Raw genomic sequence first — 21,369 nt, 5'->3', positions numbered from 1 at the left:
TGTGAAGCTTAATGGTCTGCACCTGTTCACCTAAATCTTCTCAACCTAAAAATGGTGCCATTCAAAAATGCTAAATACGGCTCCATTCTGAAACAAAACCACGTGTTTCCATTCCCAGCTGAACAGTCCCACTGTAGGACTGCAATGTGTGATGACAATATGCAAGCTTTACCCAGATGGTCTTCTAAGAGGGCAGCTGTTGTTGTCATTATGATAAAGCGAGAAGAAATGAGTGGTCCAGAGAGATGTTTTGTTCTGCAGTTTAGACAACGTGGTAATGCCAAGTTCAGTGCTGTCTTGTTGGCTCTCACAGGACGTCTCCCGTGCCAAGCTGGCAGCTATAATCCCAGACCCCGTGGTCGCGCCGTCCATTGTGCCTGTTCTCAAAGATGAAGTTGACAGAAAACCCGAATATCCCAAACCAGACACCCAGCAGATGATTCCATTTCAGCCACGACACTTAGCACGTAAGTCAGAAGTTCAGTCTGCGGTGGCCGTGGTTTACCCAGCAACAGGCTATTGGCTGGGATGCTCAGCAAACCTAATCACACAGTCTGCCTCAGTCACACAGATCTGTTCTTAAATGTTAGGCTTTGCTTAAGTGGAGTGCTAAGGGTATGCGTGTATGTTTTACCCACATCTAAGGTCACATGAAAATAAGCACAAGTAGATTTTGTGTCTGGCAAGTGGTAATAACCTGTTGCATACACTGCTCATAGACTTTAGGTCAGTAACTCAACCATATGTAATTAGGCAAAAGTAACAGAGTAGTAATTATCCGCACCTAATAATAGAGCTGTTAAAGCAATACAAGGCTTGCTGTCTTGCACTGGATTCACATACTTTTTCTTCCCACAGCTCCAGGTTTACATCCTGTACCAGGAGGTGTATTTCCTGTTCCACCAGCAGCTGTCGTCCTAATGAAGCTCCTGCCACCTCCTATTTGTTTTCAGGTGAGCTCTGAAAGCTTAAATTTGTAGAAGTTGTTCTAATTGGACAGAACCACATTATATACGAACTCTATTTGAAATATCTCTTTTTTGTTTTATTTTTTTTTTTAAACAAAACAGGGTCCCTTTGTTCAAGTGGATGAGCTCATGGAGATATTTAGAAGATGCAAACTGCCAGACAGTAAGTCGTTTGTTCACTCTGCCGTCTGTGGTAGTGCGTATGATTCACTTTACATATGGATATTACTGTCTAAAACGCGGGCCTCCTGTATAGCTGCAGATGTATAATTATTATTTAAGAGCATATTGTTGAGTTGGCTGTGGTTGTAGGCTGGGGTCAATCTAGAGACGTTTGTTCAACTGTGCAGGAAATCAACATGAAGTAAAAAAAAAAAGCTGAAAATCACCAGCTGCTGCTTCAGTAACATTTCGGTGGTAAACATTAAAAGAAAGTAAGGTTTTCAGAACACCCCTTCAAAGAAGGCGGCAGTACATGTAGCAGCATAATAACTGTAATTAATTAAATTACAAATTTGCAGCGTGGTTACAGATTACCTAGCAGCAAGATATTAACGAAATGCTAAATGCATTTAGCAAACTTTGTTAGAGAAAATTCCAAGTCTTTGGTCATCTGACTTTGTGCCTTGGTCGACGTAACTCTGCCTGCACACTGAAGCAGTGCTTGAGAACAATTCCAGAACAATGTTCTGGAATGCTCCTACAATGAAGGTAGAGTTCTGACATGTACAAAGAGGACAGGTCTGTTTGCTGGGCTTCCATGGGAGATGACTCACGTGGTGCTTTTCATTCCTCTGCTGGCTGAAGAAGCAAATGATCAAAGAGAAAGCTAGGATTTGCTTTCTGTTAGAGGGAAAGTAAAACTCCTACTTAAATTATATATGGTATTTTGGAAGTTTTCTCTGTTCTTAACCAGAAACTGGCTTGCTGTGCATACTTGCTGCTGAGTCATGAACTAGGGCTAGCATTGCCCCAGTAGGCCCTGCTATTTTATTAAGCTTCCAAGCTGACCTCAGTATGTGGATGATGCAGCAGCATTTACTTCATAAGCAGTGCCTGCAACAGCTCCAAGTTTTAGACAGTTGAGACTTAATTCTTAAGATGTTTGCTTGCATTGTTCTGCAGATGTTATGTTCCTGAAAGCTCCAGAATGACTGTGTCTTGGTGTCCCCGTTGGCATGATTATTAATTTTTATTCCAAAAGCATGACTGCAACTGTACTCAGCTTTGCTGAAACAGCTTTCTAATCACAGATTTAATCTCTTTCTCAAGCTGTTGATGAAGCTGTACGGATAATTACTGGAGGCCTACCTGAAATAGCTGTGGAAGGCAATGGACCTGTGGAAAACAATGCTATGCTCAATAAGGCTGTCAAGAGATCAAACGAGGATTCTGACGACGATGAGGAGAAAGGTTCAGTAGTTCCCCCTGTACACGACATTTACAGAGCACGACAACAAAAGAGAATCCGGTGAAACAAGCTTGGAGTTCTACTGTGACAAGGACTTGCGTTGAGTTTGTCAGTCTCTTAAATGTAACGCATTTAAAAGGGACAGATGCAAAGAAAAAAAATCTTGAAAATGGTTTTGTTACTGTGGTGCCTCTCTTCTGTATGGTTCTTGACCCAAAAACAGACAGAACAATCTTAGAATGTGCTCTGAACAAAACTAGGTTTTCAGAACCAAAAGTGCAAAATGTCTAACTGCATTTTGTTCAAGGGTGTTCACATCTACCACTTGAAATCTTGTGGGTTTTCAGCAGTTTTATTTTAAAAACTGGATGGCTTATAATTGTGAAGCATTTTTAATTCACATTTTCTGGAAGACAGTTGTTCTCAGCTTTGTCCATGTAGTGTCCTGCCTTACCGGTCGTTTTTATTTATGGCAGAATGTTTGGAATCTGTTTTGTAGTTGAAAGTGGGAGAAAACATTCCTTTAAAATAAAAGGAGATCGATAACATCATGCCTCATTCTGCTTTTATTCAAACACAACAAATTACTTTTTAAATACTACTCAGCAACTTTGAAAGCAATGTTACCAAGAATTAAAACCATCACAGGAAATTGATCAGAGCGTACATACAGGAATTAGCTTTCTGTTCAGTTTCTCTAGAGGAAACAGTATTCCTTTACTTTGAATTCCAGGACTGTTTAAAGAAGTTACCAATGTAACACAGACCAGTTACAGGTCTGTAACGTGGGCTGGCCGGGAGTACTAGCCACTGCAGCCTGTTCCTGGACACCTGCATTAGTCCTCCACTTAGCTTGCACATGATTAAGTGTTAATATATTAGCTACTGAGGTTAACTGGTTACTTTTAAATGAGCTAATAAAAAAAGAAAAGCCATATGAACTTTTGAAGCAGTTACTATATATACTTTAGATTTTAACTTGTAATGGACTATTCAGGGCTGTGCTCTCCTGAGACTGTAAGAACACCCACGATGGACAGGGAATTCAGGTACTCAGACAAGCTGAAGGACATTCCCACCACCAGCAGTAGAGATAACTGTAGGTCATTGCTCCTATCTACCAGAAAGAAAAGATGGAACAGCGCATGTATGAATACTGACATAGAGGTAAGGTACAGCAGCCATATCAATCCTACCTTTTTTTTTGCTCTGTCACTTAATTACATCTGCCTATTGCTTTTAAAGACAATGCAGAGAAACTATTTGTCAATGACAATCATTAAACAGTGACCAGGGAAAAGTCACTAATGTGATTTTTCGTGGGAACCTCTTACAGCCTCTTTTAGATCTTTTCCAGTTGCCAGGCCTACAGAAGCTTAAAGAAACAGAGGCACTCCAGGTTTCCAGTGTGTAACCTCCAAAGGCAAGCCCAGAGCCAGGTGTGAGCACTGCATTTTTTCCTATGCTAAGCCCAGGACAGATCCCTACTGAGAGAAGAGATGAACTTACTGGATATACCCTGTGAGCAGTACACGTGCATGAGCAGCAGCACAGTCTGTGCTTCCATGTCACAGTAGGCTGGAGTAGGCAGTCACAGACTGGGAGCACTCCAGTAAGTACCACCTTACCTGCCCATAACTCAGTCCCACTCATTCTGCCATCAGTCACATGCTTTTCTAAACACTGCGCTGTTCTTCCCTGCATCCCTGAGACCAGCACCTCACAACATCCAACTGCTTGTCCTATGCTTAGTTTGGAGGCCTTTAAAAGAAGCCTCTGGGGAATAGTAAAATAACAGCATTCGGTTCTAAACTTCAGCAACTCTCAATTGCAAAAAGGAAAACAGGTTTGTCTGTTTTGTATTGTTTTTTAAACTGCAAACATGTTTTGGGTAGTGCCTGTATTACCCAGACTACTGAATTAATTTTTTTGCAGCTCCAGAGCTAGAGACTGTATTTCAAGATGGATTCCGGACTAATAACAAAGTACAGTAAGGAGCTGCAGAAACCTTGAAGACCTCTGTAGTATCCTGATTGCTGATGATATTGCTGATGATATTGATGATATTGCTGATGATACGATGTTAGGAGGATTGGCTGACACACCTGAAGGCTGTGTTGCCATTCAGCAAGACCTGGACAGGCTGGAGAGCTGGGCAAAAAAAATCCAGATGAGATTTAACAAAAGCAAGTGTAGAGTCTTGCATCTGGGGAGGATTAACTGCATGCACCAGTACAGGTTGGGGGATGAGCTGCTGGAGGGGAGCTCTGCGGAAAGGGACCTGGGTGTCCTGGTGGACGACAGGTTGGCCATGAGCCAGCAGTGTGCCCTTGTGGCCAAGAGGGCCAATGGCTTACTGGGGTGCATTGCAAAGAGCGTGGCCAGCAGGTCGAGGGAGGTGATCCTCCCCCTCTGCTCTGCCCTGGTAAGACCTCATCTGGAGTACTGCGTCCAGTTCTGGGCTCCCCAGGACAAAAAAGACAGGGATCTCTTGGAAAGAGTCCAGCGGAGGGCCACGAAGATGGTGAAGGGCCTGGAGCATCTCTGCTATAAGGAAAGGCTGAGTGAACTGGGTCTGTTCAGCCTTGAGAAAAGGAGACTGAGAGGGGACCTGATCCAGGTCTATAAATATCTAAGGTGTGGGGGGCAGAATGGTGAGGCCAGACTGTTTTCAGTGGTGAGTGGAGACAGGACAAGGGGAAATGGCCAGAAACTGCAGCATAGGAAGTTCCGCACAAACATGCGCAAGAACTTCTTTACAGTGAGGTGACGGAGCACTGGAACAGGCTGCCCAGGGAGGTGGTGGAGTCTCCTTCTCTGGAGATGTTCAAGACCTGCCTGGATGCCGACCTGTGTGATCTGCTGTAGGGAACCTGCTTTGGCAGGGGGTTGGACTCGATGATCTCTGGAGGTCCCTTCCAACCCCTACAATTCTGTGATTCTGTGATCCTGTGACCATATCAAAAACCCACTCTACTTTTTGTTGGCTAACCAACCTACTCCCTTTTGAGCTACCAAAGACATCCACACTGCTATTTGAGTAAACTTGGCCAAGGGAAAAGTGATCTCTTACTACAGAGTTTTGCTGTTAGGGTTGGTTTTTTCCCCCTTGGAAGATGCAAGGTTGTAATGAGTGAGAAAAAAACCCACATTGCAGTTGCAGAGGCTAATACAGAACAAAAGCTCTTGCTTAACCCCCCTGCCTCTGAACTCACAGCAGTTTCAGCCTGCTGACATTCAGGAGAAAGCCAGCAAAGAAAGCATCAACACTGATTCCCAATCAAGCGCTTTCTTTTAGATGGGCTGTTATGTTGGTTGATTAGTTGATTAATGAAATGAACCTGGATGTCAGCAATAAGAGGGCCATGTATTCATTTCACATCACTGGTTTTGGTGGGGTTGTTTTTTTGTTTTTTTTTTTTTTTTTTTTAGAGAAAACAACATTTTGGGTACAGTCTAGTGTTTTGGATGCTTACTGTTTATAATTATGAACTTAGTAATCAAAATTTGATGAATTTATGAAGACAATAATGGAGCTCAAGAACTAGAGGAAAACTTGAACTGCACTTACCTCCTAGCTGAGTTTAAAACTGCAATAAGGCTGTAAGATCACTGAGCTCTTCTGTGAACCCTCGTCTATACAACACATAACTAATGAAATTGAAGACCTTAAATATTTAAGGTTTTAAAATCATCTCTGTAATGTAAAAAAGAATAAAATCTTCTATTAAAAACATTCCTTGCGTATTCAAACTAATATTAAATAATGCACTTCCCACTACAATTTAAACTCACTCGCACTTCTAATAGTGCTCTGCACCTCCTGGATATCTTTGAAGACATGACTGAAAATGCACCCATCTCAAATAGTAGTTTTAAAAAACAAGTAGAAGTTTTGTCCTAAAGTTTAACACACTTAAAGTCCACCTTCTGTAAATGGCACAGATTAACTTCAAAATCAGTATTTCACATAAAAAGGAGTAAACTACTAGCAAAAAAAAGGTAAGAAACGCCACTTTTATCAAAACATTTTAGCTCTGCCTTTCTGAAGTCTTTACAGGAGATAAATACAGCTGCAATCTGTAAGATTGCCACCTTGTTAAGTACTGTACAAAGCAGAGGACAGTTACCCAATAACCAGAAAATTTGCTACAAAAATACACTCTGTTTCTGTAACATCTGCAGGTAAACAGCAAAAAAAAAACCTATTAAAAATGCAGAAAAATGCTGAAAGAAAAACTTAGTAGCCTACCACACCAACCATAATGATACAGTAAGTGCTGTTTGGCTTTGTTTTTCGCCTGTTAAGGTTTCTCCTACCTAGAGTTTTAGCTTACTGAAGTCTTTAAAGTAAGATCTTTTTGAAAAGCCACATTTCCCTGCAGGGAAGGACCACTGCTAACCTGCTGTGGATGAGTGAAACCAAATTCACGACAAATGAGAATAAAAAACACTAAAATGAACCACTTAAGAACAGAGTTTGGCTGTTTAACTTTTCCTACATAGCACCTGCCTGGAAATCTTATAGCCAGAAAACTACCACAACACTCCCTCACAAAAGCTGTATACTTACATTAAAAATGCATCCCTCCTTCATCACTTATCTCAGAGCCCCTATTGCAATTCACGCATTTTCCTCATCGGGCAGCACGAGTGACTTAAAAGGAAATAGTATTCACATGGAGAGCTGTTTTCCTAGACAAACACTGGTGCAATTTTTCAAAATAGCTGATAAAATTAATACTGCATTGGTACACAAACTGTGTTCACGATTCCTCCGGCATCCCTACAAGCTGGGGTTCTTCCTTAGTCAGTATTTTGCCAAGAACAGCATCGTAGTAAGGACTGAAGACCATCTTGTTGTAGTTGACAAGACGAACATACTTGACAGCAATCTCTTCCAGCTCTCTCTGAATAGGGCCTAATCCTCCAGGAACAGTCGGCACCGCTTTCTGGTGACTAGATGCAAGACAATGCTCCAGAAACTTCTGAATTCGAGAATCTGGAAAAGTTAGACCAAGAGTTTTGGTTTGCCTTCAGAAGAGATAGACAGCTAGAAAGATTCTAATCTCATGTAAAACACAGAGCACAGCAAGCACATACTTGAAATAAATTAAAATAGAAACCATGCATGACGTGCCACTAACAGTTTTATAAATAGAGACACTTTGTCATGTGAGAACCGAGTATTTTTGTCAAAGCATACCTATTAGTTTACAGATGGTGTTATCAGGGTTGGCCACTGCTTGGATCTGTCCTTTCAGCACAGTTTCTTTCTCAGCTGTGAACGGTGCAAAGCCATGCTGGGAAAGGCAGCTGTTGACTTCAGCACACACCTTCTCACCAATGGTGGCCAAAGACTCCTTCAGGTTAAAGGAGCTATGGAATGTGGAGTAGAGCACTGCTTAGCTACTGGAGTTGTTCACACTTTCCCCATCTTTTGAAAATAAAGTATCCAATTACAGTTGTCTTATTTATCGAACATAGTGGAAGAAAAGTAATCCAGATAACACAAGAATAATAAAGTAAATTTTATGGACATGAAAGTCACGTTCAGCTGTAACACAAGGGGATGGGATAGCATTAGAAAAAAAACCTTCAGCCTGTGCAATCCATACACGTATGAGCTGATTTTCAGTCTACAGCCATCTCAGAGCAACATGAAGAACAAGTGTCAACCCACAATGTGCACAGCAACCTCAGCCTGGGGGCAGCTAATTTGTGCCATTTGTCTCAATGGAGCCCAGCCAAAACTGTGAGCAGAGTTTGCTGCTTGTACACACACAGCTCTAAAGCCATTAGTTACTACTCCTACTTATCCACGATACCAGTTATTGACATGCATTTTACTTACTGCATTAAGCAGAACATCTAAAACAATATTAACACTGCACAGCTACAGGAAATCAGCTCTACGCTGGTATGGTCAGTAACACGATGTTAAAAAATGAGCATGCCCTATCAAAAAGCTGGCTCTGGATCAGTAAGATAAATAAAAACTGTCAGCCTCAGCTAATAAGAAGCCCCCATCACTTCCTCCGTGTATTGCACTCCATAACCAGAGCGAGGCTGAAACTGATCGTTTGGTGGAGCCATCATGAAACTGCAGCTGACCATGTGAATAGGGCTACTCAGTACTCACGGGAGATGCATTCCTGTCAGCAGCACCCTGACAATGGTTTTGATTTTCTCAGCAAATCCAGGCACATCGATGAGAGCTGCGCCCGCTGCATTGAACGTGACCAGAAGGACAGTTCCAGCCATGAGGAGCTGCTCCAGTTCCAGCTGTATTTCCTGAAAGCGCCTCTGGTCCATGAGCACTGTCTGCAGAGAACAGGAAAGCCAGCACAGGATGAGATCTGTACACTAGGCTGTGAAATGAAATGGAGATGCCAGCTAAGATAATTCAGGTAACTCTAAGACCTTGACTCTTTCTCAGTATCTGCCAAAAGCAAATATCAAAAAAAAAGTCTCATTCTATTTAGGTAAGATGTCTAGAGAATAAGACAGTAATCAAAACTACGTACTAGGCTGAGAAAAGTTCAGCACAGAAGGCTCTCAAGATGATACTGGTTAGTCTTTAGCTGTCCCTTCCAGTCCAAATTATCTCTGATCTGATCCTATGGATATAGTGTGGATTACGACGAGCTCTTCTCCACGAGGTTGGAAATACAAACATGCATTTTAATATGTAATGCACAATACTACTCTATAGATACATTGCAATATTCTGCTTTGTGATACCAAACACTGGTCTGTTTGACCAAATCAGACTCCACTGGACATGCTGACACAGTGACCAGGCTCAAACACTCTGGAGAGAGCTGCAAGAAATTCACTAACAAACCATCATCAAAAGAAGTCCTGAGGAAAGGAAGAGCACTGCTCACGTTACAGATGTGCAAAATGAAGGCAGCTCGACAAGACTAGTGGTGTGCTCTCACACAGCTATTGCATTAATTCTCAAGAAAAATGAAAGCTTTAACAGTGCCAATATCCCTACAACTACTGAGTTTGTGTTGCAAGCAAGTTTTAATCTGACAAATCCTGAAAATTCATATTGGTAAGAAACATTACGTGTTGAATAGTCTGAATTGGAATGCCTACATAAGCCTCTCAAATGGATTTAAAGGAACACAAAGATGATAAACTTTTCTGCCTTGTTGTTCCTATAAACAAGGAGCTGTTTATTTTTTCCCACCATGAGTTCCTGGCCCTTCTGCTCCAAAAAAAGACACGTGATCTCAGGAAACACCACATTCTACTGAATAACAGCCACCTTTGCTTTCTCCGTGACAATGTGAAATAGACACAGCAGCCTCGATTCCAAGGGGGGCTGGGAAAGTCTTTGAACCCAGATCTAAATTCTACAGCACAAAGAGGAACAGCTGAATGATGATAAAGCACCGAAGAACCAACTTCTGTATCAGAGTTTGGAAACTATGACAGATGCTGGACCAGTAGGAACAGCTACCAAAACCACAGTTAACGTATTCTCTGACTAACTGAAAGTCATTTACTCAAGAACTCCCTTAAACATTTTGTTTTGTCAGTTATTGTATTCCAGAGAAGATGTTTGCCCGAACTCGTTAACAAGACCATTCACATTCAAAGGAGAGCTGAGGGCTGCAGGCATGGAGGACCTACAGCCCAATGCCAGGCAATCCTGGGACACCCAGCGTTCTGCCCTACCTCAGGCAACTTCCATGAATTAATAAGCTGGAGACACAGACACAGAAAAGAGCAGCAGCTACTCAGCAGGCAAATATCAGGAACAAAAGGGAAACAACTGTTTCTTTTTCAACTGAGTACTGAAAAAGAAATACCACAAGAACTTTCAATCAAGAGATCAATGTTTTAGTGCTGTAATTTCAGTTGGCTACATTCCAAGAGCAGAAAAGTAGTAGAACAAGCATGGAAATCATTTTTCTTGTTGGATACCTACTTCTGGGAAAGGCCTGTTTGTGTGATCCCACTTCAACAGCTTCAGATATGCCTGATTCTGTATGGCAGTGGAGCACAACGCAGCAGCTCCACCAGCAGCACCAACAGCACTGCTGGGGGGAGGGAACTTTTTATGTCTCAGCTTTGCAAGATCATCTGCTGCTTCCTGCAACCAGTCTGTGACAAGGTCTAAAGAATCTGTAGGAGATAAAAAGTCTCGTTCAGGAAATTCCTTGTCAAAGTTAGTTTTTTTTCTATCACTAGTTTCCAGATAAAGCCATTAGTTACTACTTCTAATTATCCATGATACCAGTTGTTGACATGCATTTTATTTACTGCATTAAGCAGAACATCTAAAACAATATTAACACTGCACAGCTACACGAAATCAGAAGTGAGAAGATGCTATGATGCCCCTCATCAACTGAAACAAAACTAACAGCCACGTGCTAAGTGCAGATATATTGTTTCTGTACATTTTTCTCAAACCTCAGTTTCGGGGCACAAGGTGTCATTTACCACATGAATTACATCAAAATTAATGTCAAATCTGATTTATTTCTATGATCTACAAGCAAAGACACACCACGTACTGAGAGGTCAGAGGGGAAAAAAGAAAGAAACAAAGTCATACTTGGCTGTTTCTCAAGAAACTCCTGAAACTTCTTTCTTTCATATTCAGCAGACTGCTGCATTAATTTTGGCCTAATACTAGTGATAGCGAAGTTTGCCATATCCATTTTCATTAGGTCTAACACAGAGAAAATTGCTCTAAACAAACAAACAGAAAAAGTTATTCAAGGCTGCAGAAGTGTAAGAGGTTATTTGTACAAGATTTATTGCAGATTGCCTAAGGAAAGAACAAAAACACACGTGGGAAACGTTAACAGGATGGTTAATTTCAGAGACAGAAAAAAAAAGCTTGAGCAAGCATGCACACACATGCATCTCCCAAATACAAAATAAGACTTGTTCTCCTGAAGAAAGGTCTCCACAGAATTAACTTCACTAGCCCCACAGGATAAATTCCCCAAATTTTACAATGTAAAGCTGAGCAGACAGAAAGATGTCCGAGTTTCCAAGCTTGCATTCTATCTGTTGGCTGCCTATATAGCCAACCTCAGTTGCTCAGGGAAGCAAATAATTAGACCCAAGGAAAACAAAACCAAAGCCCCTTAATTTCAAAGCAACATGCCTCCTGCTAGTAGCGATTCTGCCAAGTCAAACCTTAACTCTCGGAAGGTCATCAAATTAGAAAACAAGGTTAATAAGATTTCCTCAAACTCGAGCTATTCAGCTGAGAACACAGTGATGAAGCTAGCTCAATGCTCCTAAGCCCAGGATGTATGCCCCTGGTAGAACTAAAAGCATATTATACTGGGGGGAGACAGCTCAAACTGAGGGGAAAGGAAGAACTGGCTAAAGAACAGTGATATGTACCCCCTATTCCCGCAACTGCTTTTTCTTCCCCTCCTGCTGTTGATAATAAATCCTGATACAAACAAACTGCTCACCTGTTATCTGATAGTTTACACACATTTGGCATTTAGAAAACATCCTTCGGTAACAGGCTGGAGCCAGACAAACACAATTCACCCCAACAGGAAGGGTCCGTGTTAAAAACTTCTGGAACATCTCTCCCCCATCACACCCATGGCCACATCCCTGCACAGCTCTTTCATTTCTATGAAGATCTGCAGGTTGCCCTGGTGCAAACACCCCCACACCACACATCTCTAAAATTACTTAAAGGACACTCAGTATGACAGTATGTACCATTTCAGTACCTGAAGAGAGGAACTATTTCATGTATATCTTTCAGTTTCTTAATTTCTTCATCTCGAGCTGGAGCACAGAGAGTCCCCATCATTCCAGTAACAAATTCTATCAACTTAGCAATGTCCAGAGCCCCATTTTTGGCCTCCTGTTTTATCAAATCCAGATCAAGAACTTCCATAATCTGGTTTCTTAATCTTGTATGACCAGGAAGTAAAAAAGACAGAAGATTCTGAAACAGAAAGTTTTTAACAGTGTATTAGTTCTCAGTGTCACACAGCAGGGACCAAAGCAGTAATTGCACCACTTGTCATTTAAACTAACAGCCATCTGAGAGCAGAATTGCACTTTTCTGAACAAGGCCACAAAGTCATTTGTCAGCTCCAAATTCAAATGTCTCCCCTCACTCTTTGTGACACGAAGTCACTAAGTGGTAAGTGCTTTGTAGTACTGATCACACTTCAGACTATTGCACCTGGCTCTGTCCACTCAGTGCTGGGACATCTCAGTGATTCCATACCCAACGTCACTGTCATAACGTGGAGGAAACCTGGAAGTATGAAACCCACCTTGATTCATTTTACATGCTTTCCCATTTGTTTGCACATTCAAGTCGCTCTCCTCAGCTCACACAATTATGTGCAGAGAAAATCAGACAGTAGTGAAAACAATCAAGAGCCTCCTTTATGAACAACCAAGCTTCTAACTCCTTTTGCCCATTCCCATCAACCCATCTATAAAAACTCAATGATTTACTTTGGTAGCACGTGACCTTACCTCTTTAATTTCTCCCAACAGTTTAATTGCGTGGTCGTATGTCGGTGGCTCTTCCTTCAGCTGAGCTTCCAGACAATCCCAGAAAACTTTGTGCACAATCTCTCTTACTTTTTTTTCCAAGCTGTGGGTAAGTAAGATCAGTTCAAAATAACTGTATTAGTGTCTGCACCACCACATGCAGGTACCTGCAGCTCCCGAAGAACAGCATGCAGTAATGTGAAGATAATGTAATGGTGACTATCTGAGGACTGACAGAGAAGAAAACTATCATTTTGTCACTCAGGCATGATAAACTAGGCACAAAATTTGGCATGGCTCATACCCTAATAAATGGTTAGACACAAGCAAAGAAGGCTACCAATTAAAATCCTTGAAAGTACCTCTGAAGTATAGCGCTGGAATACTAATAAAAACAGATAAAAATTATTCCTCATCTTCAGAAGGACAGTATTAGCATTCCTTTGACTAAGGAAAATTCATTAAGGAAACATAACAGAAATGAAGCAACTTGTGTGACATGAAAGCTTTTGCACTTCAACACATAAATACGGCCATTACCCTGAGTTAAAGCCTCCGTTCAGTTCCTATAAACAACAAACAAATTCCAACTGCTTTCTCCTCAAACCACTTCCCTACACAAACATTCAAGCTGTGGGAGACTCAAATTATACATAACCACAAAAAAGCCATTATTCCAAGGAAGATTCCAGAGTGCCTCTTCAGCCAAAACTTTCACTGAACAGAGGGATCTTGTACTAGGAGCAGTCCTGGCAGATCACTACGCTGAGGCACTCTTGGTAAGATGATCTCTGCAATATATCTGTTCCTTTGATCTGGTGAAGAGATGCAAATCTGACACTGTGCTGAACAACTGCAGCCACTGTTCAGAATCTGTGAGAAAAGCAACCAAGTTACTGAAGGACTGGGTTGGTTCTCTCCCTCTCACCCCTCTTTTTTAAGGGAGGTGGAGAGAAGAACACACGGAAAGAAGAAAATTTGTTTAAAATTCTTCTCCCCTGAAAAATCTTGAGATAAATTTCATGGTATTTCATGGTATTGAGGCATACCAGAAAACTTACGCACCATCGCTGCACTTTTTCAAGTGAGAAAACCGTAAGAAGGAACAAGGAACAAAAGCAGACACTGAATTGAAAAGCACTGCTTTAACTGTGACATTTTACATCAAGCATTCATCGTCAGCCATCACATACAAGCAGAAGACACCTGTCAGGAATCCCCCCAAAAGATGCTGAGACAGAAGACAACACAAAACAGGGAGCTCTGCATGCCTTCGGTATGCTTTCCAAACACTTCCATCATAGAGAGAGGTGCCAGCTCATGGGACCATGCATGAATTGTACACAACCTGTATGAAATGTGACAAACAGTGACTGGACAACAGTGCCCGAGCCTGTGATGGTGCTGAGAGCACAGAGCAAATCGGTGCCTGAACTCTAAAATACGAGAGTCTCTCAAAAGTGGAGTAGCTAGGACACTCAGACAATGCTGTTCCAGTGGTCCAAGTCTCTCCCAGTAAAAACATCCTCACTTTCACAAATTAACCCAAGAAACACACTGTCAGCCACGTCTCTCTGTATGGGGAGAAAAACAAAGCAAACAAAAAAACCCAAACACAGCAGAACAGCAGACAAAGCATCTGTCAATAGGACTGGGTTTGCTGCACTGGGCAGTCTGGGACCAGACATGAAAGCCACTTCTGTTCTGCCTCTCTTAGTGGGGGACAGGACTACTGCAGGTCAGACAGCAGGAAAGACTCCAGACTAAAAAGGAATAAGGCCTAATCTAATAAAATACAGAAGTCTCTTCAAAATACATAGATGTGTATCCCTGGAGAAACAGACATTAGATTTAAAAAAAAAAAAAAAAAAAAAAGCAAATCTAAAATGATCAGTTTCATCTTATTCCCACCTGCAGGGAAAGCTTAAGTGATGCTAAGAGCACTACCTGCACCTGCAGCTAGACTTGCATATTTCAAAGTCTGCAGCTTCAGGCTCCCAGGATAAGGGGACACTGGCAGAAACCATACTGCAATTTCCACAAAACATGCCCCAGCAATTACTGAGGAGTTTCACTTTCCACATTCACACATTCCTGAGGAAACAGAACTGCATGCTTACCTTCTTATGCTTCTTCCTAAATCTTCCCTAGCAGGCACTGTTGGGCAGAACTAGCCAGAGCCTTTATTTCATCCACTAGAGTTATTCCAAAGTTACACAAATGAGAATTGATTTAATATATCTACTTGGTAGCAATCTTACCTGTGTTCTGGTAACTCAGCTGGTTTGATCTGGAAGTCTCTATTAACAACAATCTCGTGTACTAGTGCCATGTTGGTTACTCCCTTAGCTGTTTCCATTAACTCTTCCACTGACACGGGCCGAGGAGGGCTAGCTACAACACACATTAAAGTGTCAGACAATTAGCTAGGGAAATCTGCAGAGAAGAGCCTGCTGATAACAACATCTGAAGAAACAAACAAAAAGCCCCAAAATATTTATTTTGAATTGCTTAACTGCATCTTTCCCTCTACACTAGATGATGAGATGATAAGAAGACTAGCATTGCCACTGCACTATTCCTCTAATTACTGTGTAGACATTGTCATTTCCATTTCATGCTTTTCAAGTGACTTTATTTCTAAACCACCCAGCAAACAAGCCACCACTGATGTTAAGCAATAATTATTCCCTCTACTTTCAGTGCGACTGGCACTTCTCCAGACTCCTTTTTCCCCCCCCAAGTGACAAAAGATCCTACAGCAGGCATTGGGATAAGGATGGACAAGCAGCTTCAAACTGGGCCCTGGAGGACACAAGTGAGCAGAAGGAAGCATCACACCTGAAAAAAACAGGTCAGCTTCCATGAGGTAGGAGACAAAGGAAGTGGCCAACTGTAGAATAGCCTGTGAAGTCAAAAGAGAGACAGTGACACTGACAAAGGAGAAGGCTACAGTACTGGTGTCCTTGGGTGAGGCAGGCAAGAATAGCAAGGTTTATCTCTGCTGCTCCACAAAACATACAGCTGAACAGGAGGGAAACACCTCTACAGAATTGCTACAGTTGAATTGCTTCCTCTCTCTGTAATTCATTCACTTCAACTGCAGTACAAGCACAGGAGCAATGTATTAATTCCCAACATGAAAGAAACCAACCAGGCTGGGTTTACTGAGATGTTTCAGAAAAACCAGCATGGCTGCCTCATTTGAAGATCCAGTTTGATTGGACTTAAACTAGTAACATAGAAAAGGTCCTTTAAAACTAACTGCCCTTCACTTGTCTGCCTTTCAAAGCTGTTCCAAGTACATACAGCATAGTTCCAAGAATACATGCAGTGTTCTAATTTTTCATTACCATCTCACTCTTTTCATGCAGCACTCTCAAACCCAGATTTCCTTCTGCCTGGAGGTATATCTTGCACAGTGACTCTGGGAACACAGCAAGGATTGATATCCAGAGAATTACCAGCAGCACAGCGAGCTTGCAGCTGAATGAGTGCTCTCCTGTCCAGCTGCCAGATGACTTCACTCAGTAGACACACTCAAAACTAATAGACTCTTTCATTTACCAAAGAATGCTCTTAAATCATGTTACTTCATTCTCATATTATATCTGCTTCCTCCCGAAAGAAAAGCGCTTGAGACCAATGACTTTCTTGTGGTACAATGGAAGGCAAGACAAGGCAATGCATTTCACTTTCACATGTCCATAGTCTTCCTCCGTAGGGTACATCTCCAGTGTGCAACATGACTCTAAGCAAAACACTGAACTCCAGTAATAATGAACACTGTTGCAATAAAAAAATAATGCAACAAATAAAATGTTACATCCTGGGACTCTCCAGACAGAAATCTGGGGCTAGTTACGTGAGCAATTCCATCTCTTTGATCTCAATCTCTGGAACCAAATAAACTTCCCCTTTATCTTATCTATAGATTTGCCAGAAGTAATTAGAGATCTTGCATCTAGTTTCTGATGTTAAAAGCAGAATGACAAAGAAAAACATGCCCTAGGAATAAACCTGCAGTATGACAGTCCTGAAATCTCCTTGTCAGCAGAAGTAGCATTAGGATTAAAAGTGCAACTTTCCACCTGTGTGTGTCTGGATAAGAGGGGAATAAAATGACAGGGCATGATTTTGTTGATGACGGCCTTCCCTGCCCTCTGGCAGAAAAAGAGGCTGCAACAACCCAGAAGGTTTGGCTGATCATGCAAACAGCAGGCATCAGTTTGGCTACAGTATACTGGAGTAGGGCTTATCCTTTCTGTGAGTGCAGACACAGAAAGATCTCAGACATATGTGGCTCAGAACAATGTGGTTATTGTGAACAATTCAGTGCTAAAACAAAATGGAGGAAAAAGCACTTGTTAAAAGCAGCTTCAAAGCAAGCGATCAGGAGTTGTGTAATATTTAATTGCAAAACAAACCTACAGAGAGTACTATAAAACTCCATCACCATCTCCACTGCAGAAGACACAGAATTGTACTTTTTTTTTTTTAATGAAGGGCAGTTGTGCTTACACTTTGGTGTATCATCTCCACATGAACCTGGAACACTTTGTTGTATTCTCTTCCTGACAGACTGCTCCGAGTTGTCCAAGCTCTCTTGATCATCCTCCAAGGCACTCAACTTTTCTTCGCTTGAATGCGGCTTGTGGGGATTCTGAGACATTTTCAGTTGTTTCCTCTCAGAAAAAAAAAAAAAGAAAAAGAAAGATTAAAAAGGGAATGAATAAGCATTTTATAACATATAACGATTTATAATGTGGCTGAGTGAGAAAACATCTTCAGTTCTCTTGACTGAGAAAAAAATTGAGAATAAAGGAAATCTTATGAGGAATTACATGATGTCATTCCCATAATGGCAGGGGACCTGGACTAAGTGACTCACTTCCCATCTCACACAGAAAGAGATGCTTTCAACACAGCTACCGTTCACTTGATCTGTATTGCAAGCGAGTTCTGAAAAATCTGGAACTCTTCCCCTGCCTCACCTACTGCATAAAGATGTGACAGAAAAAGATACTGAACGAGCAGTGAAAAACATCTCCTAAGAGTATTACAAACATGTTTGGCCAATTGATTATGCCAAATGAGGTATTTATCTATCATACACACAGAGAAGCATTCTGAACTCAACATCCTCCTGAACTGTGATCTGTTCCAACCTATCAAAACTGAAACGCCCTCACTCCACGCTACCCATGTGAATTAAGAAGCTGAAGAAGGACTCGGGGCAAATATCAAATCATTCTCCTGCAATTTCATTCCGTGCAAGAGTCATGGTGATGCATGCTGGCGATACAAGAAAGATTTCTTAAAAAAAAAAAAAAAAAGATAAATAGTAAATAACAGTAACAGCAATTAAAGCACAGGCATAGTAGATGCTAAATAATGTCTATATTACATCACAAGCACTTGCAGCATAGTCCACGATGCACTGAAAAACTGAACACTGGAAAAGCATGTTACCTTCACTTGGTTTACAGTCAGAAATAATCTGCACGTCTTACCTCTGAAAACTCAGTATTATACAGGAGGCTACCATTCTGACTTTGATTTTAGGAAAGGCTGTTTGACAGCATATGAGCTCTCTGGAGTAGAGTCAGGAAAAGCCTTCCAAAAAAAGGAAGCTCCTGGGAAAGCACCACCTTCCTCTGTCACCAACTGCCTACTTCTCCAGCAACCACCACTTTCCAAATACAAAAGAAAGAAGCTCTCAACAACAGATGCAGCTTCCAAAGGCACCTCGTAGCTTCTAGAAGAAAAACACTTAGCAGTGTCAAGGACTGCATCCAAGAGGACGCAACACAGACATAAACAAGCAATCACACAGGAATATAAAACGCACAGACGTTTTTTTCTCCATACAACAGCTGTAAGAACTAACCCTACTCCATCAGTGCTTCAATGAGTGCACCATTCTGATTCTACAAGACAGCCAGAAGACTTGGCATTTAAAAAATGTTTTCCTTCTACAGCAATGACTCAGGATCATCGTCTGGCAACGACACACAGCAACACTTGTCTACAGAGATGCATGATTTTTATTTTAGACAAGAAAGTAGAGCACAAAAAGCATAGGATAAATCTACGCAAGAAATCTAAGGCATCAGCGCAGGTACTGTTAGAGGCACATATCAGCCCTCTGCTCTGGCTCACGCACACAAGCACTGATGTCCCAGCTGTGAGCTCCCAATCCTCTCTGCACTCACAGAGCATCTCAGGCAGCAAAGGGCAGCGCCAGTGAGTGCAGAGCTGCGGTCCCATCGCCAGCCTTTCTCTAAAGCACGCTGTGCTTCCCTCTGGGTACAGCATCAGCTATCCAAACCAGCACAGCACAAGCAGGGCTGGATCTCCAACCTACACAACAGAAGGTCTGCTACTGCCAACGCTCCAGCAGCAAGATCTGGCAATAAAGAAGCCATTACAGGAAGACAACAGCAACAGCTGAAGCAAAAAACTTAATACGTGACAGGTGAAAGGGAGCAGAGAAACGCTCGAATCAAAGCATTTTCACAGGTGCTTTCAGTTTCATTCCACTGGCCTCAGCCACTCTTCCCGCTCTCTCCCACAAGGCACGAAATGAAGATGGAGCACGGCGATGACTCGACTCCCCGACACACGCTTCAGAGCTCGGCACAGCCCTCCCGGCGCCGCCTTCCCCGCCCTTCACAACGAGGCGAGGCTGGGAGCTGCGGGAGCCCCGCCGGCCCGCAGCCCTTGGGCAGGCCGCCAGCCGTGCCGCTGGGCCGCGGCTTCCTCCACGCAGGGCACGCCTTATAAAGCGCCTTCCAGCCCAGAAGCCAGCGGCTTTACTGAGACTGCCAAAAAACCCCCCGAGCGGACAACCCGCGCCGCGTCCCAGCGGCGGGCAGCAGGCGGGCTGCGGGCCAGCAGCGCGGAGCCGGGCGGGCGCACTTGTTGGCTCAGCCGCTCGCTCCGCAGCAGTCCATCCGCTGCCATCGTTCGCCCGCATAAACGAGGCCCACAGCGCCTGTTCCAGCGGCACGGCTTCCGTCCCACGCCACCGGCTGCCACGGCGCAGCCCGGTTCTCAGCAGCTTCCTCTAACAGCAGGAGCGCTAAGCGCGGCCCGAGACGCCACCGATCGCCTCCGCAGCCCCGGCCCGCCGCCACGCCTTCCCTCCCCCCGGCCCAGCGGCCCCGTTTAGCGGCCCCGTTTTCCCGCCCCGTTCGGCGCCCCCGGCCCCGCCCCGCGCTCCCCGCCCCGCCGCCTTACCGTCGCACGCCGACCCCGCAGCGCCGCCGCCACGGCGTAGGGGAGGGCCGGGCCTCCTGCGAGCGTTCGCCCTGCGGCCGCCCCGAGCCGGCGGCCCCGCGCCCCGCCCCGCGCTGAGCTGCCGCCTGCTCCGGCCGCGTGCCCAGAGCGGCGCGAGCCGCCAATGGTTCGCGCGGCAGTAAGCGAGGCAGCGCCCAGCACCGGCGCGAGGATGGCCACAGCCGAGGAGGAGCGGGCCTCTAAGGACGCCGTGCGTGTCCTCACACTTGAAACTGGCACTGGTGCCAGCGTGCGATGGGCCTACATACAAGGAAATCCGAAGGCCTTTCATTTGTTCCAGCTCTTTCCTAATTAGAGCGGGTAACAAGAAGCAAGGTGCTGCAGGAAGGAAGACCAGAGAAGTTAGGGCTGTGGCAACTGGAGCCGGACTGATGAAAAATGCAGTGTTGTTACAGCCCAGCTAAGTTAGCAGGGCACAGAGTGGGATTCAGCTGGGGAAAAGATGTCAGACATCTTCCATGGCACTTCCTCAGCATGGTGCCATTTTAGTCTAAAACAGCTAATGATTTGTCATATACACACAGAGTGTGGAGAGGTGGCAAGCTTGAAGAAAAGCAGGGGAAGGTAAAGCAGACGTTACTGCAGCTCTGTTACACAGACCTGTGGGTCACACATCAGCACAAGACAGTTTAGCTACAAGGCCAGCAAAGGGGAGCAGGGGACTGTAGGAATGGAATGTTGTTTCTGCATTAGATACTGAGAAGGGGGAATTGATCTGAAGAAGTAGAGCACAATGCATTTGTATTTTGTAACTTGGCCTTAGCTGACGTGAAGAAGTAGAAATGCCATATGTTACTAACATGCTTCAGAAGTAGAGTTGCTGAATTATGTGATTAATTCTTGCTTGCAAAACTGCAATAGTTTTTTAAATCAGTTAGTATAGGTATAGTATTATAGATTTCTATTATATATAGAAAGCATACTGTAGGGCTATTCTGTTTTTCTTTTGCTGAGGGGCTCTTATCCAAACACACTTAACAGACATCAAAGAAGCCAGGCCCTCTACACAAGGCTGGATTGCCTAGGATGCAGCAGGTAGGCATGAAGATAGTCCCCTCTGTTCTCCTTCCAAGCTTATCTCTATGCAAGGACGAGCAGATGTCCAGAAACAATGACTGAGTGTTGGATGAGCAACTGTGAGAAGTTAACTAATTAGCAATATGCACTTAGCTA

At 43.3% G+C, this 21,369-nt stretch overlaps 2 protein-coding genes across 6 annotated transcripts in view; one reads left to right on the top strand and one right to left on the bottom strand.

The window, feature by feature from the left end:
• Positions 1–2,927, top strand: part of CSTF3 (cleavage stimulation factor subunit 3) — a 43,873-nt gene extending 40,946 nt beyond the window's left edge. Inside the window, exons 18-21 of the mRNA XM_042882741.1 lie at positions 314–467; positions 859–953; positions 1,071–1,131; positions 2,241–2,927. Of these exons, the coding sequence (XP_042738675.1) occupies positions 314–467; positions 859–953; positions 1,071–1,131; positions 2,241–2,443 (513 nt within the window). The 3' untranslated portion in view covers positions 2,444–2,927. The remainder of the gene's footprint in view (positions 1–313; positions 468–858; positions 954–1,070; positions 1,132–2,240) is intronic.
• On the bottom strand, positions 2,928–20,199 carry TCP11L1 (t-complex 11 like 1). 5 transcript variants are annotated; one of them, XR_006181101.1, is made up of 11 exons: positions 18,408–19,595; positions 17,416–17,579; positions 15,156–15,288; positions 12,877–12,997; positions 12,111–12,331; positions 10,958–11,094; positions 10,325–10,521; positions 8,522–8,703; positions 7,586–7,758; positions 5,951–7,381; positions 2,928–4,530 (listed from the first exon to the last, which is right to left on the bottom strand). XR_006181101.1 is itself a non-coding variant. In XM_042882742.1 (10 exons), the coding sequence occupies exons 2-10, from the start codon at positions 17,564–17,566 to the stop codon at positions 7,146–7,148; spliced, it is 1,551 nt and encodes a 516-aa protein (XP_042738676.1). In that variant the 5' UTR covers positions 17,567–17,581; positions 20,137–20,199; the 3' UTR covers positions 6,679–7,145. The 5 variants fall into 5 exon arrangements, 3 of the variants coding, with proteins under 3 accessions (XP_042738676.1, XP_042738677.1, XP_042738678.1); XR_006181102.1 differs by lacking the exon at positions 2,928–4,530 and having other exon boundaries at positions 5,324–6,076; positions 6,953–7,381; XM_042882742.1 differs by lacking the exons at positions 2,928–4,530; positions 18,408–19,595 and adding an exon at positions 20,137–20,199 and having other exon boundaries at positions 6,679–7,381; positions 17,416–17,581.
• Between the last annotated feature and the right edge of the window lie 1,170 nt (positions 20,200–21,369).

Source organism: Lagopus leucura, unplaced genomic scaffold (genome assembly GCF_019238085.1).
Source record: "Lagopus leucura isolate 7727_CA_CO unplaced genomic scaffold, USGS_WTPT01 Super-Scaffold_100035, whole genome shotgun sequence".
NCBI lineage: Eukaryota > Metazoa > Chordata > Aves > Galliformes > Phasianidae > Lagopus > Lagopus leucura.
This window is presented reverse-complemented; position numbering and strand designations above follow the sequence as displayed.

Bases quoted from the DNA above. Each gene is read 5' to 3' on its own strand.
- TCP11L1 (XM_042882742.1), bottom strand. From the start codon at position 17,566: ATGTCTCAGAATCCCCACAAGCCGCATTCAAGCGAAGAAAAGTTGAGT. The intron at 12,332-12,876 runs GTAAGGTCACGT...TTTCTGTTTCAG, and splicing joins TGTTGGGAGAAATTAAAGAG to AATCTTCTGTCTTTTTTACT. The intron at 11,095-12,110 runs GTACTGAAATGG...TTGTTTGTTTAG, and splicing joins GAAATAGTTCCTCTCTTCAG to AGCAATTTTCTCTGTGTTAG.